A 27,558-nucleotide genomic window follows, 5' to 3' on the forward strand; every position below is an offset into this window, starting at 1 on the left:
TATGTAAAGGTCAAACTGCAGGATTACTAAGCATTCCCCAAGCTATATCCACACAGGAGGCTTCATCACATTAATGGGCGTAGTGGTACTATTAAAGCAGCCGCATGGGCCGTCGCGTAGACAACCGAATTGAGAATTGGGAATGCGTTGAACGTCAGCTCTGTTCATTAAAAAATTCCAGACGAGCGTTCATGGATCACTTACTGCTCGTGAATTAATGCTTCCAGACTTGCAATGGATTCATTTTCTTCCCTTGTTTTCTAAAAGTGCATATATCAGCATTTATGGTCCTGGGTGTCCAAGGACATGCAAACTTTGCAACGGGGGAGTTAATTGGATCCTATATTAGCATAATTAGCAGATGTTCACGAAGTACATCAGCGCCATGTATTCCTTAACAAAAATTCACTTTGCGATTTATTATTCCTCCCTCCTTCCCACTTTTTTTTTTTTAGTATAAGCTCATTGGTGCAAGGTCCTATGGCTGGTACTTGTAAAGCACACTGTATCCGTTTTAGGATCAGTACAATAATAATATTAACACAATCTCTTTCTTTTATCTGCAGATCATGGGGCATTCTGAGTGGGATCACAAACGAGGACCTCGAGGATCTCAGGTCAGTTTGGGGGAGTTTTTGCAAGTTTTTTCTGTGATTGGCGTGAACTGGTCTTGGGGGAAATGGCATGTTCAGCACATTCCTGCATACATCTTATGTTCTCCATTGACTTAATAAGGGAGTTTCACGGCCATCAGGAGCTTGACAGAGGCCTCTACCTCTTTTGTTTTCAGTAACAGTGTTTTGTTTTTATTATTATTATTGTATGGTCGTGTGCATATTCTGCATAGCCTTTTAGGTGTCTGTCAAATTTCTCGCCTTGGTCAAAAGGGTGCCTCCGTTCTTGCCTTAAAATTATGCTGGTCTGTGTGCTTGAAGTGAGAATTAGAGTTCTCAGCTCCAGCTTTGGAAATTCTGGGAGATCTGAGGTCAGTGTCTGGGGATGGTAGAGTTTGGGAAGGGGGTAACTCTGTAGAGATGTGATGCCATAAACCCCTTATGCATACCTTGCGCACCTGCCCCACGGCTGCTTGTTCCACGGTGGGTTTTCTCACATTTTTTGGGCTACGTGCAAGGAAACCCCACTGCTTGCCCCGAAACCAGCTGCCATTTTTGCCTGCCTCTTCTTCCAGGTGGTTATTCCTGGTTGCCGCGGTGATCCTTGCCTATTTTTGCCCTTTTAATTTTTTTTACATTGTTTCTGCATTCAATCCATGGGTGGGGGAGGGCAGGCAAATGTGAAACAAGCCAGACAGGTGTAGGTCTGCTTTGCTCTCCCTGAACAGGCAGGAAAATGATCAGACTTTCCCCACTCCTTGAAGGCCCGGGGAAAGTATGATCTGCAGCAGAGTGAGTGTGACAGTGGGAAAAACTTATCAGTGAGTAAAAGTCTGCTGTGAAGGGAATATTCGCTCACCATGGGACAGACCTAGAATCCAAAATAGACCATAGAGTCCCCCCAGTGAAGCTGCAGTTTCCTCCATGGGAACTGAATTGAGTAATCTGGACATCTGTTGTAATTCCAAGAGCACTCCAGGCCTTAGTGGAAGATCCGCAACCATATGTATAATGCTACAGAATTAGTTGTATAACCTTATTAGAGAAAAGAGGATGCTTGAATACTCCCCCTCATGAGAGCTTCCTGAAAATAGAAAAAGGAGAAAGATTCTGGCTATATCTTATACCTGCTGTGATAGTCTTCTGTTTGCAGAGAGGTTTTCTCTTCCTGTTTTAATACAGAAAAAAATTCCAAACTGTGATCCTCCATGTGCAGTTTGAAGTGATCAATTCTAGCACAACTGCCAGAATGGTGTAGTGGTTAAGAGCAGCACACTCTAATCTGGACAACTGAAGATTCAAAGGGACTTACAATCTCCTTTCCCTTCCCGCCCCCCACAACAAACACCCTGTGAGGGGGGTGGGGCTGAGAGAGCTCTGAAGAACTGTGACTAGCCCAAGATCACCCAGCTGGCATGTGTTGCACAAGCTAATCTGGTTCACCCGACAAGCCTCCACAGTTCAAGTGGCAGAGCTGGGAATTAAACCTGGTTCTCCAGATTAGTGTGCACCTGTTCTTAACTACTACACCACGCTGACTCTCTGGAGAAACAGGTTTGATTCCACACTCCTCCACATGAGCGGCAGACTCTAATGTGGAGAAACGGTTTTGATTTCCCACTCCTCCACATGAGTTGCAGATTCTAATGTGGAGGAAGAGTTTTAATTCCTCACTCCTGTATATGAGTGGCAGACTCTAATCTGGAGTAACAGGTTTGATTCCCCACTCCTCCACATGAGTTGCAGATTCTAATGTGGAGAAAGAGTTTTAATTCCTCACTCCTGTATATGAGTGGCAGACTCTAATCTGGAGTAACAGGTTTGATTCCCCACTCCTCCACATGAGCAGTGAATTCTAATCTGGATAACTGGGTTTGATTTCCCTCTTCTCCTCAAGAAGTCTGCTGGGTGACTTTAGGCTAGTCACAGTTCTTACAGAATCCTTTCAGCCCCATCTGCCTCACAAGATGTCTGTGGGGGGACGGGGAAGAAAGGTGATTGTAAGCTGCTTTGGGACTCCTTAAAGGTAGAGAAAAGTAGGGCATAAAAACCAACTCTTCTTCTTCTTCCTTCTGCTGCTTGTGAAGACCAGCTACAGTTGTGATCTTTCTGGTAGAACCTGGACTTCTCCCAGAATGACAGCTGATTTATGAGCTGCAGAGACTAATTCCCTTGAAAAAAATGACAACTTCAGAGGGTGGACCAGTAGAATTGCATCCCTGTTGAACTCCCTCCCCTTCCTAAACTCTATTCTGCCAAGGTTTCCACCCCAAATCTCACAAGTATTTTCCAAGCTGGAGTTGGCAGCCCTAAGACCAGCTCTAATGGTCAACAGTAAGAAGCAGCTCTCTAGGTTTTCTTTGTGGGTGAACTCGGCTACTGCAGGCCTAACCAATGGATGTGTCTGAACTTTGCCATCCAAACGGTTGCCTTGGTAAATCAAAGTGATTTGATGCGTTGATGGTCATGAGAAATTGCAGGGCTAGTTGCCCAGGAGGCAGGTTGGAAGTTCCAGGGTCCGCAGTTTGAAGAAAAGCTGGGTGGGATCCTATTTTTTGCTCACCCCTCACTCCCTTCCCTTCCTCCCCTTGCATGCCACCCCTTACTCCCTCCCCTCCCTTACTCTCCTTCCCTTGCATGCCACCCCTCCCCCTCCCCTCCCTCTCCCTCCGGTAGGGTGGGTGGGCCGTGTCCAGATGCTGGCCCCCTCCCCACCTTGATCTCAGATTGCAAATGCCTTAGTAGACCAGGTGCTCAGGTGCTCAGGAGCAGCAGCAGCAGCAGAAGGCCATTGCTTTCACATCCTGCCTGTGAGCTCCCAAAGGCACCTGGTGGGCCACTGTGAGTAGCAGAGTGCTGGACTAGATGGACTCTGGTCTGATCCAGCAGGCTAGTTCTTATGTTCTTATGTTCTTATGCCCATGACACAAAGGGCTGCCATTTGGGTTAATTTGACTCAGCAAAAGAGGCTGTGTGCACTGGGTCATTTGCCTGCTGAGAGCCCAAATTTGCCAGTGTGCAACATGCAGAACATATGACAAGGACAACCAATGGTGTTGGGTGGTTTTTGCTCATACCATGCAAATATTATAGCTTTTTTTCTCATTTACCAGCAGTGTTTTAATAAGGTGGTTATTTTCTCTCTGTTTGTGTTTGTTTCTTGACTGCCAAAGTGGCATAAATAGGATTCCCACAAGATCTTCCATCTTGGGATTGACCAAATTCAAGGGGGCTAAGTTTCGGAAAGCTTGCTCTGTGGTACGCCTTGCAACTGTGTGCTGGGATTTGCTGTTAAAACGTAGCACTGCATATGACTTTGAGACAATGCAATAAATGGGTTTGATCTGATAGCACGGAATAGTGGTGAATTTTTAATTCATCAGCTACTTGAAGTGCAGTCACGTTGAACGGCAGCCTTGGATTGCATTATTAATATCTGCCTGTACTATGCAACCTTAGGGAAAAAAAGAGTTGGTTTTTATCCCCACTTTTTCTCTACCTTTAAGGAGTTTCAAAGTGGAGCTTAAAATCACTACTGCTTCCTCTCCCAACAAAGAGGACTATCCCAAGGACAGTCTGCAGGCTTCATGTGTAGGAGCAGGAAAACAAAACCAGTTCGCCAGATAAGAGTTTGCCATTCTTTACCACTATTTCGCACTGGCTGTGATAACATTCTGCAAACCCCAGTTGCTTTAGGCTACAGTCCCAAGTGCCCTTTCTCAGAAGTAAGCTCTATTGAACTGAATAGCATTTACTTCCATGTAAAAGTGCATAGGATTTCCCTGCAGGTTTTATCTAGAAGAAGAGCTTGAATTTATACCCCGCCTTTCTCTCCTGTAAGGAATCTCAAGGTGGTTTAAAAACTCCTTTTCCCTTCCTCTCCCCACAACAGACACCTTGTGAGGTAGGTGGGGCTAAGAGAGTTCTGAGAGAATGCGACTAGCCCAAGGTCACCTATCTGGCTTCATGTGTAGGAGCAGGGAAACAAATCTAGTTCACCAGATAAGTGTCCCCCACTCATGTGGAAGAGTGCAGAATCAAACCCGGTTCTCCAGATCAGAGTCTACCAGCTCTTAACATCTATACCACACTGGCTCCCCATATGGGTGTGTATGTTTTCCTGTTGGGATGTGGATTGGTGTGGTACAGCCCAATCTCTCATTACATCTCAGAAGAAATGCAGGGACAGTATTTGGATGAGGGACACCAAGAAAGACTGCAGAGGAAGGCGATGGCATTCACCTTTAAATCTCCTTGCTGGGCTCACCATAAGTCAGTTGTGACTTGCTGGCACATACATACATACTGTACATACGTTTTCCTGCTATCTTCATCAAGTTTCCTGCTTCCAGTCTTCTGTTGCCCCCTTCTGTATTGAAAAACAGTGTTGCAAACTCCTTGAACCAGGTTTCCGTGTTGATTATTTGTTGTTCTGACTATAGGGATGCTACTCAGTGTAGATAGATAGATAGATAGATAGATAGATAGATAGATAGATAGATAGATAGATAGATAGATAGATAGATAGATAGATAGATAGATAGATAGATAGATAGATAGATAGATAGATAGATAGATAGATAGATAGATAGATAGATAGATAGATAGATAGATAGATAGATAGATAGATCATACTGCTGTTCTGACTTTAAAATCTTCATTTCATTTTTGCTCCTTGGTGCTGATCAAACCAGTGACTCGTTTTCATACCAGATTTGTTTTTCTTCCTCTGTCCCAGTTGTTCCTATTAAAGTTGCAGATTTGTCCCCTTCCATGTTTGTATTAATGGTGTGCACACGGTGCAAAAAAAAGTGAAATAAACACCAGCCATGGAAAATGGGTGAAATAGAAACACTGACAATCATTATAGATGGGCAATATATATATATATATATATGTAAGAAGGGAGAGTAGATTGATATTTTCTAGAACAACAGCAACCTCTTGTGAGATGCTGAACACATTCATCCTGTTCTTCTAACTCTGGTATCTATGGAGCATCCCCAAAATTGAAGTCAAAGGGAATGTTGTTGATCAGATGGGACTTCACTTCTTGCCCATTGTGACTTTTGAGTTGCTGTGGATAGAATTCAGCCATAATTTTTCTTGAAACTGGTGTAGCACAGAAAATCCTTCGATGCAGATATTTTGTATTTATTCAGCAAAAGGTGTTTGCAAAGCGGCATCTTGTCATATCCGATATTGAAACCCGACTTACAATCTTCCAGTTGTTGTTCATGCATCTTGTAACCTACCCATAAGTGTTGGAAGAAGAGATTTGGCCTGTGCTTGCGGTACCTGCTCTGGTGGGATAGATGTGACAGTCTGTTCTACTCCCCAGATGGCCAGGAGTAGATGAAACCAGTTCCCCCCAAACAAGTTGTGTATCTCAAAGCAGCAGTGCCGTAGAAGCAGGATAAGGTCTTGTGGTATATATGTTGGGTTTCCATATTATTTTCAAGGTGGCAGAGATGGAACAGGGCTTCTTGGAGCACTTAGCATTCCCTTTCTCGGAGCCATGTGGTGGCCATGAGAAGTAGCTCATGAGTGTGCTGACAGGTAGTTTACAGGATGAGCGAAACAAGTTCTTCAGTTTTGATTCTTTGACCACGTTTGTATAATTGGTACCAGGGTGCTGTATCTCTCTTGAAGCTAAGCAGATGGAAGCCAGATGCGTGCCTTGGATGGATAGTCTCTAGGAGCCGCCATGTAAGCTGCTCGGCTTTCCAACAAAGAGAGGAACACAAGTATAAATATATTCATTCTCAGATGCCCTCTTAGCTGAATTAGGATATGGATGTCTCTTGAAGTTGTTTGGAATTGTTTTCTTTGCTCTGCCGGGAAACTACCAGAAGTTCTTCAGATTTTGGAAATGTCATGAGTCACATCAGTTTGCCAGTTCTTTGCTGGTTTGACAACAGTGACTTAGCAAATAAATGTGTGACCTGTTTCTCATTATTGTGAGGCCTTTCCCCCGCCCTTCGTTTTTGCTTAGTAAGACGTCACGTTCTGTTCATCTGTATTTGGGAGCTAGTAGCATCTATATAAAAGTTTTTCAGACTGTTGCCAAAAATGATTTTTTAAAAAAGCTGTAAGGTGTTATGTTCTTTGGCTTTTCAGGCCTCTGTAAGTTGATACTGGGTGTAGGAAGAGTTACTATAATCTGTGGCACTGTGGCAATATTCCTCTTTCATTAGGAAAAAAATCTAATAAATGCAGAAATGGAAACAATAGGAACATCCTGAGTCTCTGAGTGTCTATATGGATAGACCAGGCATCTTCATTCAGTCTTTCATATCTGGAATCCATTTTTACCTCAGGTGTGCAACATAGGAGCTGTATTAAATTTTTGCCAAAAGTTATATTTTTATTGTGCTATTTTTTCTCAGTCACCCCTTCTCTCTTTTGCTCCTTTCTTTCCTCCTACCAAAACAAAGAAGGCAAGTGGTTAGACTGTCTTCGACCAAAAGCAGGGCACCCCAACTTTGGAATAACTTCTTCCCCAAACTGTTATGGCACCCCAACTTTGGAATAACCTCTTCCCCAAACTGTTCGCCTAGTCCTAGACCTCTTAAGTTTCTTGATCAGAAAAAGATGCTGTTCCTTGCTTGCATATGTTGAGTAGGATTTATTATGTTCCTTAGGTATGGTTTCTATTTGGTTACTGATCATTTAGTTGTTGGGTTTTTAATTGTTTTCTGGCTGGTACTAACACTCTTTGGAATTGTAGATTTTATTATGTTGTGAACTGCCAAAGAACGTTTGGGTTGAGAGGCAAAATGATCATTGGTGAAACCATATTACATGTTTGTGGGAGTAATCGACAACATCACATTTTATGTCACCTCTGCTTTTATCTTCTGTGTCTGATGAAGGGAGCTTTGACTCATACCCCAAAAATCTTGTAGTTCTTCAAGGTACTACTGGACTTGAATCTAGGTCTTCTTCTGCACTTCAGTATGGCAGCCCTCTGAAACTATTTTATCTTTGTGTGGTCAGTCAACATGTTTACTGCTACCCAAACCAAACCCAGCCCTTGTGCCATGTACTGTAGTTGCATCAGTTTCATATGTGATATCCGAGATCAAGATAATCCATGCCACAGTGTTCTCTACTGCTGTCTATGTGAGGGAAAGTTGGACAATGAAGAAAACGGGACCATCAAAGAAAATTGATTCATTTGAAATGTGGTATCAGAGGAGAGTTTTACAGACATTGTGGACACCAAAAAGACAATTCAGTAGATTCCAGCTTAAACTCTCCCGAGAAGTTAAATTAATAAACTGAGTTGGTCACATTCTGAGAAGACAAGAGTCACTGGAAAAGACAGTAATGCTAGGGAAAATGGAAAAGAGAAAGACCTAGCATGAGATTATGTTTATTTGTTTATTTATTGTTTAGTTTTATATACCGCCCTGTCCCCAAAGGGCTCTGGGCAGTGTACAACAAGTCAAAACATAATACAACTAAACACAATTAAACTAAACAATTAAATTCCAAGATAGATAGATTACTAATCCCCTTTAAAAAAAACCCCTTTAATACAGCGGTTAGTACAAAATTAAATCAAAATCGAGGCGCCCGGTAGAATCCATTTTTAAAACCCTCCCTAAATGGGAAGACTGTTGGCTCCATCAATAAAAAGATGTAAACAGAGATGGGAACAGAAGGGGAGGGGGCACCATCAACGGCTGGTTACTCCAAAGGCCCGGTGGAACAACTCAGTCTTACAGGCCCTGCGGAATTCACCCAGGTCCCGCAGGGCCCGGACAGCTGGAGGAAGAGTGTTCCACAAGGCCGGGGCCAGGGCCATAAAGGCCCTGGTCCATGTGGAGGCCAGCCGTATCATTGAGGGGCCGGGGACCACCAGCAGATTGGCTTCTGCTGAGCGCAGAGGCCGAGTAGGGACATATGGGGTAATACGGATTGAGTTCAGCAAGGAAGCCATGGTCCTCTGTTTGCAAGATTTGAGCAAGACTAATAACAATAGGACATTTTGAAATTCATTAATTCATAGGATCACCATAGGTCGGGAGTGACTTGAAGGCACTTAACACACACACACACACACGCACACACACACGCACACACACACACACATGTCATGAAACTAGATACCTTCACCATTTTTTTCTTTCACAATGTGAGCGGGAAAGCTTGTAGTTTCTATGCAGTTTTTCCTCTGAGAAGCGGCAAAGCATTGTTATTTTTAAAAGGCAGTTTATTGAAGATGCCATATGGCCAGGATTGAGTTGCCGATACAGTTCCAGCGCAGTTGGTTTGTTGAGTGGGTGGCAAGGCGTAACCCTTGGTCTGCAGGGAACAGGCAGTCTTTCCCTTCCGAGACTTCATGAAACGATGCTCATCTACAGAAAGAAAGGCACATGGGTTCTGATGTGTTTTAATTCACTTTAAATGTAAAAGCTCTCAATTATATATAGCCGAGGTGCTGCAATTTACCCTTCCAGTTTCTAAGCAACAGCTATTTTCAGATTGAGTGCGTCTAGTGTTGTCTACCTACTTCATGCGTCTATGAGGTAATTCATCAGCAAACGCTAGCTCCCCTCCCCATCCCCCCTATCTTTCCCGTGGTTCCTTCCTATGGAGAGACCTAAAGGCTCGCAAAGCAGGAAAGAACTTTGACAAAAAAAAAAAAATCCACCCTCGTACCTGTCTTGCAACACCTTCTGCAAACACAAAACTTTGAGATTTGTGCCATCGACTTGAGCAATGCAACTTTGGAATTGGAAATAACGACTTCTCTATTGGCTTGAAATTCTCTCGAAGGAAAAGGGCAAAACCTGGGCATCATGAAACGGAGACACTTGATTTTGTTGAAACGCCGATGGGAGTCCATCCCGGTTATTGAACAGGTACTGTTGTCTTAATCCAGTTTGTTTTCTAGTTTTGTCTCTCGGTAAGAACTGCCATCCGTGGGGTTTTGAGCAAATAACTGTTGTCGATACCTTTCTGCCACAGCTGTGGGGACTCGGTTGGCCGTTGCCTACCATTTCTGTTGTTGTGTGGTGACCAAGGTTTTGATTTTAAAGCTTTAAATCGAGTACCTCTCTCTGAACTGTCTGTTCCCTCTCGTTTCTGTAAAGCTTATGTTGTAACAGCAAATAGACATTTGCATGGCTGGTGAATGCTCACACTCACAAGGCAGGGTGTCATGTAGATTATAATAGACTGAGCATTGCTTAGTTATCATACAGAAGCATGTTTAGCTGGATCTTGGGAGTGTTGCGAACTGCACATCTCCGAAGTGAAAAATTGCAGTCTGATCCCGAATACATGCATAGTTACAGAGTTCCTGAGAGAGCCAAGAAAAAAAAATACGTTGCATAGGAGAGAATGTTTTCATATTAATCAAATGATAATGGTGATAGCTTTGTTCCTGTTTCTTAAAGTTATTTAATGTAGATAATTGGTTAAAATGTGAGGTGATTACAAGCTTTATTTCGTTTTGCAAACAGAAGGGTTATTACTGTTGGCATTGTATAGATCAGGGGTCTGCAACCTGTGGCTCTCCAGATGTTCATGGACTACAATTCCCATCAGCCCCTGTCAGCTTGGCCAATTGGCCATGCTGGCAAGGGCTGATGGGAATTGTAGTCCATGAACATCTGGAGGGCCACCGGTTGCAGACCCCTGGTATAGATGCAAACAGCCAGATTGTGGGTCTGAGGGCTAGAACATGTTGCCAACCTGGAGCACAGACATATTTTCTTTCTTCACCAGTGCATGCTTAGAGCATGGATCTAAAATTTTTTTTTTCCAAAATGTTGATACTTATATGTAAAATAGTTCTGTATTCGTGATGGAGCTTGAATATCACTGTTACTGGCACCATGATGGTGTTATAGAAACACACAGTATAGAGAAGTGGAAGTGTGGTAGAAAGATGTGGTGGCAATTATGTAAATGAATAAGCTTTTTTCTGTTAGGGGCTAGAAGAAGTAGTCAGCTAAATAATAGTGTAAGTGTTCTAAGTACCCTCACAACTTTCTTGAGATCCGCAATATGGTGGCAGTCACCGTGTGGAAAAGCCATTCAGGTGGAGTTGCTTATCCTACTAAGTGGCTGATCGTTCTTTCTGCAGTTTTGCAAATGGCATATCAATAACCACCTGACCAGAACATGGAGTGATTCCACACCAATGACTTTCTACATATCGGGCAACCCACTTAAGAAACCATTTGGCTAAGCCGAATTCCTTCTCACTGCATCATTGTTCGAACTATTGAGGTCCTTTGAAGGCAGTTCAGATGAGGGTGTCAACACACCAGGTCCAGAATCCCCTGTTAACATCTGTGGATCCTGCCGTCCCTCCCCTCTTTTAGGGGATTAGTTAGTAGGTCGCCTCCTGTTGTATTATTTATTGTATTTGATATTAATACGCTGCTTTTAATGGGGTTTTAATGATTCAAAGAGTATAGAGCCATTTTATTATGATTTATTTAATTATTTGAGATTTATTGATTTTATTTTGTGCTCTATTCGTATATTCATGTTCACTGCCCTGAGCCCTTCAGGGGAGAGCGGTATATAAATATAATTAATTAATTAATTAATTAAATAAATAAAATCCTCCTAACCCCGGGAGCTAGGTGATCCCAAAGAGCCAATCCCACCCCACTGCCTGCTTTGCAGCTCCAAGGTGTGCTTCATTTCTTCTGATAGTTGCTAAGGGAAGCTATCTGGCTATGCAGCTGAACCTCTAGACTTCTGGTTGGCCACTGAGCTTGCCCATCTGTTACCTTCTGCGTCTCAAACCCTTGACATTAGGGACCGGCTCTTGCTAGTAGGGGCCGGCTCTTGGATCCAAGTGCCGTCAAAACCAGCCACAAATTGATCAGTTTAATTAAAATGGCTGTAATATGGTGGCTGCAGTGTATTTGACCAGCTCTTTGCTCATAGCTGAAGAACACCCTGATGCCTCGTTGCCTGGACTTTGCCAGTGTAGCAGCATATGCATGTTAAACCATTGTTCAGCTTTGTTCCAGGGTGCTTCTAGTATGTGGGCAGTCCACACCTGCTCTTCCATCTGAGACAACTGAAATATTTGGGATTTGTTTTATTGCAAAGCTTCAGTCCACGGGATGAAAAAAAATCTCATTTATTGATCTGTTGCATCATGTGGAATGAATAAGGCTCGGCAAAGTCCATGTGTGCAAGTCTGTGATTCTCTCAGACAGCTGCAAACGGTTGATGAAGAGCTTTGTAGAAGGGCTGTGTTCTTACGGACACCGAATCCAGATTTAATAACCTATTTGCTCGTTTTGACCGCCACCCCAATCGCTTTAAGAGGCATGGCACGAAACGGAGGATAGGTGGTTCTCTAAAGTGCTAAACCAGGATAGCTACCAATTCAGATAATGGTACAAAAGAAAATCCCAGCAATTGTGTTTTTAAAGGACTGCTTTGAGAGAGGCAAAGTGATATCGGCAGAAGGAATGTTCAAATTGATCTGGGAAGATCAGAAGGCAGAAAGGAAGAGTAACTTGAATAACGTGGAATTGTTTTTCAAGGAATACCGTGTTTCTCCGAATATAAGACAGTGTCTTATATTAATTTTTGCTCCCAAAGATGCGCTATGTCTTATTTTCAGGGGATGTCTTATTTTTCTGTGTTCTGTTCCATCGGGCATGCTTCCAAACAAAAACTTTGCTATGTCTTACTTTCGAGGGATGCCTTATATTTCGCACTTCAGCAAAACCTCTACTATATCTTATTTTTAGGGGATGTCTTATATTCGGGGAAACAGGGTAGTTGTGTGCAGCTTGAAAACTTCCTACCTGATCAGTATTACTCGATAAATAAATTACAATTAGGGGTCGTCAAGTCACATGCAACTTATGGCAACCTTGTGAAGTTTTCCCTCATTAGGTTTTCAAGGCAAGGGATGAGCAGAGGTGTTTTGCCATTGCCTTCCTCTGCATAGCAACCCTAGTCTTCCTTTGGTCGTCTTCCATCCAGGGACTGACTATGGTTGACCTTAGCTGATCTGGACATATTAGGTTGCTAACCCAGTAAAAAACTTCCATGTCATCATTTCGTACCCTACCTTGTTGATTATCGGAAGCAGCGTTGCAACATCCTTAGAACGAGTCAAGCACGTTTTCGGCCAAATACTCTGGAATGCGCCTGACATCTATTTTACTTTGTTTACATTCAAACTACCATTTTAAAAAAGCTACATCGCAATAAATGAGAATGTCTTTAAATTGTCAAGCCTGAAAGGGTTCTCATTCTTGTGCCCAAGCAGCGCAATTTTGATTTTTTTTTTTTAATGGAAACATGTTGACTGACATACCTCCAGAAATGCTGGCCAAAAAAGAAAAGAAAAACTCTCTAGTAAACATTCCTGGATCATCTTGATCGTATTAAGCGGCTGTCGTGAGACCATAGTGGTCTCAGGCGATAACAACCTTCCAGTATCACGTTCTTCCACACACACGAGGAGATAGAAACAAATCCTTGGCTTCATTGTTTGCTAGGAAATAAGCGGCCAAGCAAAGCTATTTCATACAATTGCCCTTGATTATTAGCTCTTTTCATTTGGCAGGTTGTGACTGGACTGTAACCTTGACACTTGATGCATTAAACTGTGCTGCAATCAGAATTTAGCATGATGAGCTTTTAAAAAATATTGTGTGTGTGTGTGTGTGTTTAATGAAGAAATCCCTAGTCTGATTCACCCACTCTTGACAATGCCGAGAATAAAAGCACTGTTGATTAGCCCTGAGGTAACTTAACTGTCGATAGGTCCTGAGGTAATTTTTACCTGAGGTAACTTAAAAAAAAACCCTGGTGAACAGAATCCTGAAGAGGAAGAGGAGGAGGAGGAGGAGGAGGAGTTTGGATTTATTTCCCCCCTTTCTCTCCTGCAGGAGACTCAAAGGGGCTTACAATCTCCTTGCCCTTCCCCCCTCACAACAAACACCCTGTGAGGTAGGTGGGGCTGAGAGAGCTCTGAGAAGCTGTGACTAGCCCAAGGTCACCCAGCTGGCGTGTGTGGGAGAGTACAGGCTAATCTGAATTCCCCACATAAGCCTCCACAGCTCAGGCGGCAGAGCAGGGAATCAAACCCGGTTCCTCCAGATTAGATACACGAGCTCTTAACCTCCTACACCACTGCTGCTCCTGAAATAATGCTAGTGTGGTATAGTGATGAGAATGTCAGACTAGGAGCTAGGAGATCCTTGTTCAGATCCCACGCTCTGCTGTGGCGCTCCCAGCCTGGCCGTGGACTAGTCTTACTCACTTTGCCTTGCCTACCTTGCAGGGTTGCTGTGAGGCTCACATGGGGTGCTTCCGCATTGTCGTGCTCGACCTGAGATCGACTAGAGTCCGACCCGAGTCCTCCGCACAGACGTAGCGTCGGACTCGTGTCTGACTCGACTCACCTCCCTCTCGCCATTGAATTTCTCGACTCTACTGGGGAGTTGAGTCGACTGGCGGACTCGGGTTGCACTCGAGCCGAAGCCGACGGAGTGCGGAATCTCCGTCACTTTCGGCTCTGCCATGTAGCCAATCACAACTAGAAGTATTTAGCCCATGCGCAGAAGGGGGGGGAGACTTCGTGGCGTGAAAGCTTTGGGCATGCGCAGAAGCGGGGGGACACAGCAACCAATCGGAGCGCAGCACAGGGGAGGTGGTCAGCCCTCTGAGCTTCGGCTCCGGAGACTGCAGTCGGCTGCTGCAATGCTTGGGAGGAGCAGGAGGACTTCGAGTCAAAGGTAAGACTCCATGACCGCGAGTCAAACCCTGGAGTCGACTTCGTGTGTCGAGGAAGGGGCTCATGGAGAAGGGAGATCCATGTATACTGCCCTCAGCTCCTCAGAGGAAGATAAAAATGTATCAGAAGAATGAACTGCTAGCTTTCTCATTAAATCATCCCATATAGCGCCCCTGTGGAGGAAAATCATCACGTCGCAATACTTCCTCATGTGACAACCATCTGCCTCCTCAACTTTCTGAACATCACAAAACTGTCCTTTTCCTGACATACTATTCATGAATATAAAGGTGGAGGTTTTTTTCATGAAGGAGTTTTGAATGCCTGATTTGTCCTCGCTGCATCTGAAGTTTGTAATAATGGAGTCCATGTAATCTGATTCCACTTTCCTTACCCCTTTGGTGCGGATCCAGTAATTACTGAGCAGACAACTGGTGCCGGAAAAGATAAATATAATTCATTTTCACATGTGAAATAAATCATAACAGGTGATTTAATTTTTATTCTAATTCTTGGGACATTTACTTAATTTTGTAAGAAATTAATCCTACACTGATATATTTTTTAAAAGCTCAGTTATGAAAAAGCAGCATCTTCCCGTGTATTCTCTCTTCATTCTGATGGCAGATCGGAAAGAAGAAACAAGGGTGGGGAGGAGAGAAATATGGTTTTCATTTGGACTTCCTCTTTGAGGTGTGGCGTTAAAAGACTGTTTTGCATTATAGTCCCCAAAAGCCAGCTGGAATTCCTTTCCATAGCTATCGTTATTGATTTGCTGAAAAGGTTCACCAAGAGCACATCCAGGTAGCATCTTCCCGTGTGCACCGTATGGTGTTCAAACCCTAAATGAAGAAAACCAGAATCACAACAGAAGCTGGCAACAAGCCATGAGCTTGTGTGTTGGCATACCTATTCTCTTTTCTCCTGTATATATATATTTATTTTGTTGTTATAACGTTTTGTGAAAAATTAATACATTTAATTTTTTTAAAAAAACAAGTCACGAGCTGTCATATGCCCTAGACAGACCCGGGGTTCTGCCCACCCCAATACCCTGGTGAGCCATGCCACCTTGTATCCTCACTGGAGTGAAAGCTAGGGTATACATTAAGTCAAAGTAAATTAAAAAACACATTTAACACCCTGTCCCAGACACATGAAAGCAAATTGTGTGGCTGGCTCCATGGACAACTAGGGCTGCAGAACTTTTCCCTCTGGATGAATTCAGGTGTCTACCTGCCATTCTTCAATACCGTTCATTATCTTAGCAAATGCAGTGAACAGAACCTTCAGCTGAGGGCTGCGTTGGCATCATGCGCACCCTGCCTGAGTAACTTGGGCCATTTTCAAGGGTAGGAGCCCAGTGGTGGGATCCAAAAATTTTAGTAACCGGTTGCCATGGTGGTGGGATTCAAACTGTGGCGTAGCACCAATGGGGCTGGGCAGGGCACGACGGGGGCATGTCCGGGTATTCCAGGGACGGGGCATTCCTGGGCGGGGCTGTGGCAAGGATGCAACTGGTCCTGGGGTGGGAAACAAATGCACGCAGGCTCCGGCTGCCATGCACGCCGGTGTACCTCTTGCTAGACTGCTTCAAGTTCTGCGCGCTACTGCTGAGAGGAGGGGCGTAACTAAGGCAAAAATCACGTGGCAAAATCACCAATTAGTAACCCCCTCTCGGCACACACAAATAATTAGTAACCTACTCTCTGGAACCTGTGAGAACCTGCTGGATTCAACCTCTGTAGGAGCCATGCTCAAGGTAGTGTCATAGTTTACCACACTATTGTACTCTAGTATAGTGCATTGAGCACCAGCGATGTGTACCTCCTCAGAGGGTCTACAACTCTTGGTCAGGAACTAGGTTTTATGGGGGGGCCCTATGAGGAGGAGGGCCATTCTTTATAGCTCTCCTTTGAATTCGCAACCACTGCGCATGCAGTCGCTCATTTTTGGGCCTTTTCCGGATACTGCACGTTCCCCATTTCAAAGATGTTTTTAATCCCATTGTTTTCTACTGTTATTGTCTGCACTTTCCTCCTCGGAGCATCGTTTCCTGGCTGCCTTTTCCCCCGCTGTTTCCCACGCATGCGCTGTAGCAGTAATTCATATCTTTGCTAATTTGACGATCCAAAAAACGAGGGGAAAGGAAGACTGCAAGAAATTGCAAAAATGAAGATGAGAGAGGGGAAGCTGTGAGGTGAGGGATGAAAGAATAGTGAACCAAATGACAAAGCCGAGGTCGGGCAACTGCACAGAGGGCGTGGATAACGGCCAGGCTTTTTGGTGGGAAATAAAAGATTGTATCACTATGATCGTACTATAAGGGAAGTTAGCTTGGAAATGCTTCGGTGGAAAACATTACGGCAAAAACGGTTTCAGAAACAACCAAGCAAAAACTTGTTGGAAACATTTCCCGACCCAAATGAAGGGAAAACCTGTGGAGGGCCACGGAAAAATGGAGGCATTAGTGGACTGGAAATGTTGTAAGCGACTTGTGTAGTAAAGTCCTTCCACTCTCCGGTATTGGCTGCTTCTGCACAGGATGAAAAGAAGGGGTAATGGCCAATTGGTCACTTAGACAGGGCAAGAGCTGGAAGTATCAACGGTTCCTCCTTTTTTTCAGGTAGCCAGATCGGTTGTTCTAGTCCAGTGGTGGCGAACCTATGGCACGGGTGCCAGAGGTGGCACTCAGAGCCCTCTCTGTGGGCACGCGCAAACAGAGCACAACCACCCCCTCCCCCCGCACACACATCTAGTCTGGCCTGGGCTGCTAGGCTTGATTATTAGCATTAAACCTAAGACCTAGTTTTGGGGAAGCAGTGTAGGTAACCCTGTTAAGCGCTGTTAAACCCAACTGATTTTCACTCGAAGGACTAAAGCGCGATCCTTTACCTGGGAGTAAGCTTGGTTGCTGGCAATGGGGCTTGCTTCTGAGTAAACCCTCCTAGGGTCGTGATTCACCCGTTCGAAGCATTGCACGGTTGCTTCAAAGCAAAGTCACAGACTACCACCAAGCTTACTTTTGAGTAACGCACGTGTAACGAAAGCACTTATATATAAGTTCTGCTTTCTGCGCTGCCACCAATAATATATTTTCCTCTATAGCCCACTCAATACTGATTTTCCACACGGTCACCACCCTGACTGGGGAACACAGACACACAGACAAAAATACTAATGACTGGAAAGGTTTTAAAAGGTGAACAAAACTGAAAACTTTTATTTGCGGTTTAACAGAGGCTTCTCTCAGGTACCAACTGGAGAGGTTTAGCAGCTTGTTGGTTTCAGAATAAGTTTGTCTTAAGATGTTGCTGGAGATTCATATGCACACCGACACACGCAGGTGTCTCTTAAGGGAGAAGATTTAGCTTTGAAGACAATAATAAAATTCCCTTACGCACACAGACACTATTCCTCACTGCTCCAATACCCACTGATCACACCCAAGCACACAGTCCAAGCCCAGGAGATTCTGGCACGCTTGGCCTCCCTCTCTCCCACTAGTCCTAATATGGCTTCACTGCCTCTGGCTTCTGGTGATTCTGGTGATTCTGGTGATACACTGGTGATTCTGGTGATACACCCAGGGGCAAGGCAGACTAGATAGGTCTGGGCAGTTTTAAAACCGCCAAGCTCCTGAAGGGCACTTCAATCTGCACCCAGTCAGGGCCTCCTCTCTCTGTCAAGCATACACCGCTTAGACAGGGACTGGACTTCTGTCAGCCAACTCTGCTGAGACAGAATCCTTTTCTTCCAGAGCTGGCAGACTCCTCTCTGCCAGACTCTGCTCTGCTCTCTCTCTGACCGACTCCTATCAGCACTCAACTCTCCTCCCAGTGCTGTAAGCCCACTGGCTCCCCCTAGCTCTTGCCAAACGTTACTGGACCTTTTTCAGCCAATCAGGTCGGTTCTCTCCTTGTGGAGCCTTTTTTTTTCTTTTTCTGGCTGTTGCTAAGGCCTTCTCCCTTTGGCCTGCTGTACGCCAGCCCTTCAGGGTGGGGCAAGTTCGTTACAGCACGCCTCGGAGTCAACCGTCTTTCCTACACTAAAACCTCAGTATTCAGGTTAAATTGCCGTGTTGGCACTTTGCGATAAATAAGTGGGTTTTGGGTTGCAATTTGGGCACTCGGTCTCGAAAAGGTTCGCCATCACTGTTCTAGTCAGTAGATACAGAGCGTTATGGGAGAGTATAAGATGGAGCCATGTGAAAACGATCCTTCCTTCCTGCTTTCTTCCCCGAGTGCACTTTAATTGAAAATACCAGTCTCTCCTCTTCCTGTTTTTGCATGGATGGCTGTTGTTTTGCCTACATTGGAAGAAAAACAAAGGGAAATGGATTCAATTTGCAAGAGCAGGTTTGTATTGGGAGCCACCAGTGCTGATTTGTAACATACAATAACTGTGTGAGCAAGACGAAAGAGTGCAGGTATAAATCAGGAGCAGACAGCAAGGTAAGGAAAATGGGATTGCGATGAATCAGATGACTTAACACAATGTCACACCACGGGCAAAAATGTTAAGCCTGCCTTCAGTTTTTGGAATGTGATTCGTACATTGGATTACTGCAACACATGTTGCTTTAAAATCCGCGACTGCCTTTTAAAATCTCCAGCAGGCATGAGAATGGTGGAATTTTTTTTTGAACAGTTGTCTCACTCTTTGCCCCTTTGATCAGTGATGTGAAACTGTTGTTGGCTGTGAATTTATCAAAACAGGAAGTTGGTTTAAAATGAATGCTGTAAAGGTTCAGTAATTGCCACAGACTGTTCATAAAGCCGTAAAAGAGACTTCACTGTGATCTCCAAGGGAGGCTGGAAATCAATCTTGTCATCTTAGCTAGAAATCTACTTCTGCAGCAAGATAAATGGCATTTGGGACGGCAGAATCGCTGCCAGGGATACTATGAGCCCTTCGGGGATAGGCTGCCTATAAGTTTAATAAAATAAAATAAATAAATAAATATGAGAGTTCCACGCTGATCCAACAAGTGACTGGGGAGTTTCCCCACTTGGATTTACTGTGCAAATAACAGACCAAAAGCATGCTTGAGAGGATCTGTGCGCTCTAACATGTAGATCTGTTTTTCTCCACCATGACATTTGTGTAGCATGCAGGGATCTGACCTTCACATAAGTGTTTTTTGTTTTCTTTTGCTTTTGTAAATTGGACTGCGACCGTTTCCTGTGGGCCTAAATTCATCCTATCAAGGTTGCAAAGTGCAGGGCTGTAGTTACTGCATCTTAGCCAGGTTTTTTACTGATTGTTTTAATGCTGGACGCCATATGGTTTATACCAGGGGTCGGGAACCTTTTAGACTCAAAGAGCCATTTGGGCCCATTTTCCCCGGAAAAGAAACTGTGGAGCCGCTTACAGAGTTCCACTTCATCTCTTCCTTACTCTGTGGGACGAAGGCAGGCAGCTTTTTTTCTCTGGGGCGGAGGCGTTGTTTCGACTCTGCTGCTTCTGTTGCTGCCGGCTGGTTTCCTTTCACCACTGTTGCGCTCCTTCCCCTCCTTCTTCGACCTGTCAAAAAAAATCCCCTGCGTTGCCAACTCCCAGGGCTGAGGCGAACAAAGGGGATTTTGGAGCCGAGCAACAGTGCTGGCTTTTTTTCTATAGCTGGTAGGCGGTGGCGGCGAAGGCCACTTCTTCTCTTCCCCTGGAAGCGCCAGGCGGCTTTTCTCTTCACCGGTGTTGGCGGCCCGGAGGGCGCTTTCTTCTCTCTCTCGAGCCGCGGGCGCTTTTCTCTGGGGCCGGTGTATGAGCCGCTTTCTTCTCTGGTGGCGAGGAGGCAACTTTCTTCGAAGCGGCGGGAGGCAGCTTTCTTCTCTCCCGTCAGGCGCGGCAGTCTGCTTGGCGGGGAATCCCGCTGCCAAAGGCGTGGAGCCGCACCACAGGCTCTAAAGAGCCGTTTGCGGCTCGCGAGCCGCAGGTTCCCGACCCCTGGTTTATACGGAACGCTGTAATTTTATGTAATTTTATATATTTAATGACGTTACTGATTTTAAATGTTATGGTTATTGTTACATTGTTTATAATATCTGTTGTTCACCGCCCAGAGCCCTCAGGGGATGGGGCGGTTTATAAATGAATGAATGAATGAATGAATGAATGAATGAATGAATGAATGAATGAATGAATGAATGAATGAATGAATGGATCGATAAGGCTATCTCCAAAAACCCAGGAGGTTACAGGTTGCGATCTCTATAAATACTATAATTTGATATTTAATAGTTTGTTAAGATCTTGGTTCCTCAAGGCCCTGTCTTGTTAAATGTTCAGAAATTTCCCAGGATATTATCAAAATATCAGCAAAGTGTTTTTCAGTGTGAACAGGGCCTGGAAATAGATAATATTTTGGGCTGTGCATGTGCCCATGATTCTATGGGGGAAAGAAAAGCCACAGGTTGTGGTAGTGGGTGTAGAATTTGAATTCACAAGAGTCTCTCATTTAATAGAAAAGTGAGTTTCTGCTTGTTGTGGTTCAAAAGATAGGTTTTGAAGTGCATGCCAGAATGTCCACCAAGCAAAAACTTAGAAAACAGAAAAGGTACTGAACACATTTTCCATGGAGTGTGGGTTTTTCAGAGTCTTTGAGCTTCTTGCAAAACTACAAAAGAAGAAGAAGAAGAAGAAGAAGAAGAAGAAGAAGAAGAAGAAGAAGAAGAAGAGGAGGAGGAGGAGGAGGAGGAGGAGGAGTTTGGATTTATTTCCCCCCTTTCTCTCCTGCAGGAGACTCAAAGGGGCTTACAAGCTCCTTGCCCTTCCCCCCTCACAACAAACACCCTGTGAGGAAGGTGCGGCTGAGAGAGCTCTGAGAAGCTGTGACTCGCCCAAGGTCACCCAGCTGGCGTGTGTGGGAGTGTACAGGCTAATCTGAATTCCCCAGATAAGCCTCCACAGCTCAGGTGGCAGAGCGGGGAATCAAACCCGGTTCCTCCATAAGAACATAAGAACTAGCCTGCTGGATCAGACCAGACTCCATCTAGTCCAGCATTCTGCTACTCGCAGTGGCCCACCAGGTGCCTTTGGGAGCTCACATGCAGGATGTGAAAGCAATGGCCTTCTGCTGCTGCTGCTCCTGAGCACCTGGTCTGCTAAGGCATTTGCAATCTGAGATCAAGGAGGATCAAGATTGGTAGCCATAGATTGACTCCAGATTAGATACACGAGCTCTTAACCTCCTACGCCACTGCTGCTCCTACAAAAAGTAGAATGCTGCGCAGTATAGGAGAGATCAGATAAACATGCATAGTTTATGCAGGCGACAACGTGTCACTTTTTATAACATTTAGGGGATGGGGATTTTACAGCGCAGAATATAGAGTGCAGAATATATTCTGCAGGGAAAAGATTTGGGCTATAGTTAATGGAATTCCCTTAGTAAAACTGGCAAAGATCTGCAGTATTTTGTAACAGGATGCTCAAGTTTGAAATGATTGGATATGGGCCACAAAGAAAGTGGGGAGTAGGACACCATCTATGTGTTTTTCTCAGCTCGTTGGGAAGAATGTTTAACTTTAGTTACTTAGGGTTGGAAGAGGTTTGTTTTTTTTTAAGTGAAAGCCATTTCCCATTGTTCCTCCTTGTCCCCCAAGAGAGTCACAAACCAAAGATTCAAGTAGTTCATTTTTACGAGTTGCCCAGTGGGAGATCTCGTTGCTGATGGGCTATGATTCCAGGACCAGATGTTCTGTTGTACTGTAGATGGAAGCTGCTCGTTCGTTCTGTCTAAGTCATGATGGATCAGTGTTTGAAATATGCAAGAGAAAATGAAACGAATGGCTGGAGCGGGCCGACCAAGATTTGCAACGATGCCAGAAGTGAAGTAAATCCTTTAACTCAATGAGAAAAGGAAGAAGAAAATGTCCTGTTGGATTGTGTTTTCCAGAACAAGGATGTGTTGTGTAAGAGGCCTCCTTGTACGATTTCCAGTTCTTGCGCAGTGCATACAAGTGCAGTGCGAAAACAGTATTGGCTTCTATTTTTTTATTTATTTTATTTATTTATTTTTTAAATTTATAAACCGCCCAATCCCCAAGGGGCTCTGGACAAAACCCCCTGGAATATTTCAGGCCAAAACTGGGATTATCCCCTCAGTTAATCACTTGCTCTGACATTGGAGAAGAGGTCCCCTCCTCTGCTATCTCAGGCTCTTAGGACTAGTGGGGTCCATGGGTTCATGGAGGACATGGCCTCCACATTGTGCTAAACCTGGCTGTTGCATCAAGTTATCCAGTCAATTTCTGGACACTTGCAATGTCATGAAGCTTCTTTGGAAATGTTCATTGGGCTAATGGAGAGGAAGTTAAGATCTCTGGAGATATATGGCCACGGAAGTTACATCCCAGGTTCTGTGGAGGCACTGATTGTGTGAGCTGGCATCCCCACAAACAGGCTATACACAATGGTTTGCAGTATGGAGGCCTCACCCACCAATTCCAGGGGCTCTAGATATCCCCACTTTCCATTGGAGCTTTTTTGCGTGCCCTCAGACTGGTTACATGCCTTCTCCCTGACTATCTCACCCACTTACAAGGTTTTTAAATCAGTTGGTTTCGAAGGCAGTTGTAAACAAGCAATATATTGAAACGAAAAGGTGATTTCATGAAGGAGCAGAGCAGCAGGTATGAAGGATACAGGTACAAAGTGATATAGTGGCTAGTGGACTCTAGTCTGGTGAACCAGGTTTGTTTCCCTACTCATATACATGAAGCCTGCTGGGTGGCCTTGGGCTAGTCACAGTTCTCTCAGAACTCCCTCATCCCTGCCTACTTCACAAGGTGTCTATTGTGGGGAGAGGAAGGGAAGGGGTTTGCGAGCTGTTTTTTTTTGCCAGGGCAGGGCGAATGTGCTGGCAAGGCACTGTACCGTTTCCAGGAGCGCTTTCAGCACCCTTCCCCACCCTTTTGGATGGGGCTGCGAATGTCTCCTGACCTCGCAAGCAACCTGATAGCAGGGCTGCCAACACTGTGTTGGGAAATGCTTGAAGATTTGGGGGTGAAACCTGGGGAAGGCACAGATTGTCGAGAGGAGGAATCTCAGCATAGAGTCCGTTCTCCGAAGCAGCCGTTTTCTCCAGGGAAACTGCTCTCTGTAGATCACCTGTAATGCTAGGGGATCTCCAAGTCCTACCTGCCAGTTGGCAGTCCTAAATTTCTGTTTCCCTCTTGCCTTATTGGATCTGTTGGCTAAAAACATGTACGCAACCTAACATGTACACAACCTAAGAAACGTGTACACAACCTAACAACAGAGGAAAATGGTGTTGCAGAAGAGTATCAGAAATCCAGTAAAGAAGAGTTTGGAAGAGTTTGGATTTATATCCCCCCCCCCCTTTCTCTCCTGCAGGAGACTCAAAGGGGCTTACAATCTCCTTGCCCTTCCCCCCTCACAACAAACACCCTGTGAGGTAGGTGGGGCTGAGAGAGCTCCAAGAAGCTGTGACTAGCCCAAGGTCACCCAGCTGGCGTGTGTGGGAGTGTACAGGCTAATCTGAATTTCCCAGATAAGCCTCCACAGCTCAGGCGGCAGAGCGGGGAATCAAACCCGGTTCCTCCAGATTAGATACACGAGCTCTTAACCTCCTACGCCACTGCTGCTCCTTCTACACTGCCACTACAGGCAACAGTATACAGGCAAATAAAGTACTGCTGTAATAAAGTGTCATAACCTATAAAATGACCATGGGCACAACAATGTACAGATTGCAAACCATATCCAAAAGGGACTACATCCCATGCACAAAGCAACACTCAAATGAACATTAAAAACATGTCTAGAATCATTTTCCGGGAAAAATGCACAGTTCTTGTAAGAGCAGTCCTAATCCACAAAGGAATCAAAAACGCACACTTCAGGACAATAATACCATTATAGCCCTTAAACATTCAAAAAAATTAAAAAGACAGTCTCCCATTTCACGGCAGCTTGACCTCTTTCTCAGTGACACATTATTGTTGCTCGCCCATTATTGGGATCAGCGTATTAGTTTTGAAACTTGCATATTTCCCCAGTATGTCTCTAGGTGTCCGGGCTAAGGGCACCTCCACACTTGCAGAATAATGCACTTTCAATCCACTTTCACAATTGTTTGCAAGTGGATTTTGCTATTACGGCCTGTAAAATCCAGCTGCAAAGTGCATTGAAACTGGATTGAAAGTGCATTATTCTGCATGAGTGCCGTACGCCTCAAATTTCCATCAATGGACGTGTTTTTAGGCCAAGTCCCCCCCTCCCCCCTGCAGCTTCTCTCCTGTAAACTACTTCTGATTTGAACAGTTTTTATAAGGCTAAGTGTATGGAGGTGGAGGTGAAGATTGATTATATATTTGAAAGTGGGGTGGAGCTTTGTGCTTTTGGAAGGAATAAAGGGTTTTTTAAACGATTACACGTAAGAAAGTGAAGGGGTTTTTCCCCCTCCTCCTTCACCTGGACTCTCTACCACCCCCACCTTCACTTCCATGCAGTTTGCTGCCTCACCGTCTTTGAAAATGTAAACAACAAGAGTTCCAAAAGAGGCTTTCAAGTGAAGGATGGCACCCGTCTGTGATTGTTTTCCTGATTATGTTTCTGTCAAGAGCGCATCTGCTGAATAAAATGCTCCGTAGCTAACATTCATACACAATGTCTCGCAGATAGCTCAGGATTTTTTCCCTCTAAACAAGTGTCACCCTTTCTGTGGTGTGTGTGTGTGGGGGGGCGGGGGCGGGGAGACCGTGCGAAGTTGTGTATCCTTTAACAGTTCTTACTAACAGTTGTGCCATTGTGATTATGACTCTCAGCAATAGAAAGATGAAAAAATGACAGCTCTATTGAAACTAAATTATTGCTGCTGTGTCGTCATGTGAGCAGCCAATTTACATTGAATGTTGACAATCAGACTTTTTTTGGGGTGAATTTCTGTTTGTTAGTTTGTTAGACAGTGAATGCCAATTCTCCTGTGGAGCTAACTGACAATAGAAGAGTTTGGATTTATCCCCTGCCTTTCTGTACTGCAAGGAGTCTCAAAGATCAGGTTCTTTTAATAAATTATCCTAAAAAGTGTGCTACCTCCAAAGATTGGGGGTGGGTGGGTGGGTGGGTGAAGAATCTGAAGCCCAGCTGATTCAGTTCACTTCTTCCCACTTCAACCTGCGGGTTTGAGCTGCAGGCAAAAGGAGAGAACTTAATTCTTCCCCCCCCCCCCTCTCTCTTTTTTTGGAATGCAGAGATTTTAAAAATTGCATTTGTCCCTCTTCACTGTGGGGTGGGGATGAGCTTTCCACTTTGCAATGAAGAGTTTCAAAGTGTTGCAGTGCATGCAACAGTTTGAAGCAGGGGAGAGAAATGACCTCTGTTGTTTGCAATGCAAATGTGCCTGTGGTCTTTTTTACTCTGCCTTTAGCAGTGCAAGTTATTAAAAGCATTGCTTTTGTCACCACCCAGCTTGGAGGGAAGTGAGAGAAGGGAGCCTTTTCTCTCCCTTTTTCCATTGCAGAACTAAATTTTGCAAGTTAACTATGTAGTTGTTTTGCTGAGAGGGTAGGTTTGATAAGAAACGTATTCACAATTTACGGGAAAAATCAGCTGGGAGTCATTTTCTCCTTTCTTCCCCACTCCTCAACCATTTTGCTGCAGCTGAGCATGGATAGGGATCCAACTCCCAACTGATCCCCCATCAGCTGGAAGTCAGCTTCTGACAAGCAGGCAGCTGCAAAGCAGGCATCAGCAAATTTGTTTTACAAGTGTTCTGGTCACTCAGAGCAATCCGATGATATCCCTGATCAGCTCAGTCTGGTCTTGAGTGTTAAATAAGATAAGTTTTTCTGCTGAACAGGTTCTCTGACAGATTTGCGGCATCCTTACTTTGAGCTTTTTCTTACACAACCAAGTGAATGTGGTTGCAGCTTAAAGGTGGCATCAGTGTACATATGCTCATAAGAACTCGTAGATGGCTTCTTATGTGCCAGAAGTCTGCTCTGAAAGCAGTTAGGCATGATTTGTTTGAAGTATTGTGTCATACTATAGTGTGACCAATAGACTGAGCCCTGGTAGGGCCATTCAGCTAGGCATCAAATTGTTTCTCTCTGATTATGGTCACTAGACCTGCAGGAAGTTGAGCTCCCACCATCGGTAGCTCCATACTGTGCTTTCTCCGCCCTACACTGGTGCATGGGCTTGCCTGATAAAAGTTGTGTTCATTCCAGCTGCCAGTACGACTTGCATTTTGCTATTGTTTCACATTTGTGTGTGTGTGTATTCATGTACGTTATTCCGTGTGTGTTGACAAACGAAGGCCAGTTTAAATGGGCAGGAAGCTAACGCTGAACAGGGGAGTAAATGGGAGGACCCAATTTCTGCAGCAGCCATCTGAAAGAAATGTTAAGATGGCGGAGTGTCTCGGTTGCATGTGGCATTTATTTATATATTATTGATTTATGTAGAAAATGTGTCTGCTGTCTCTCCAGAGACCTGCTCAAGTTGGTAAAACTAATAAAAACCCTTAGAAAAGCCTCAGTATCAAAATGCCATGAAAACCGCAGCATGAACACAAGCCATAAAATCCTCAGATACTTCCTTATTTTTTTTTAAAAAAAATTAAATCTGTATTCCAAATTTAATACTCGAGTTTATTTCAGTTCGGAGCAAGTTTGCTAGAGCACCCATTGCCTTCGATTCTTCTTTCCCAGGCAGACCAAATGCTCTTGATCTCTTTTTGAACACCAGCTCTCATGAGGATGGTAGGCAATTAGATGTGGATAAGGTTGCCAGGCTGAAATGGGCAACCAACAGAAGGGATATGGGCAGGGGCATGGGGAGTGCCACAAACCTGGAAGTGATGATAGGGAAGGGAGAGGAAGGGGGGAAAGGGAGAGAAAGTTGGGGAGAAGCAGAGCAAGAGAAAGGGGGGAAGGGGGAAAGGGAGAGGAATGGCCATTGCCCAGCTGTATGGGGAGTACCCGGGGGTAGAGGATCTGCTTTACATTCCCAAGAGCCTAGGCTAAACCCCACAGTTAAAGATCAAGTAGTTCAGGTGGCATAAAAGACTGCGCCCCGAAACCCGGGGGGGGGGGGCAATTACCAGTCTGAGATGACATTGAACCGACCTCAGGATAAGGTAGGTCCATGTGTCTATGTGATTTTCCCTGGGCTAGAGCTTTTCGGTGACTTCAAACTCGAGCAAGGAGAAGCTTGTCTCATGTTGGGCATTGACTT

General features: G+C 44.6%; 1 protein-coding gene across 1 annotated transcript in view; it reads left to right on the plus strand.

Moving 5' to 3' along the window:
- Positions 1-27,558, plus strand: part of PDE3A (phosphodiesterase 3A) — a 324,658-nt gene that overhangs the window by 211,116 nt on the left and 85,984 nt on the right. Inside the window, 1 exon segment of the mRNA XM_048500668.1 lies at positions 567-617. Coding sequence (XP_048356625.1) covers positions 567-617 — 51 coding nt within the window.

Source organism: Sphaerodactylus townsendi, linkage group LG06, assembly GCF_021028975.2.
Source record: "Sphaerodactylus townsendi isolate TG3544 linkage group LG06, MPM_Stown_v2.3, whole genome shotgun sequence".
Classification (NCBI taxonomy): domain Eukaryota; kingdom Metazoa; phylum Chordata; class Lepidosauria; order Squamata; family Sphaerodactylidae; genus Sphaerodactylus; species Sphaerodactylus townsendi.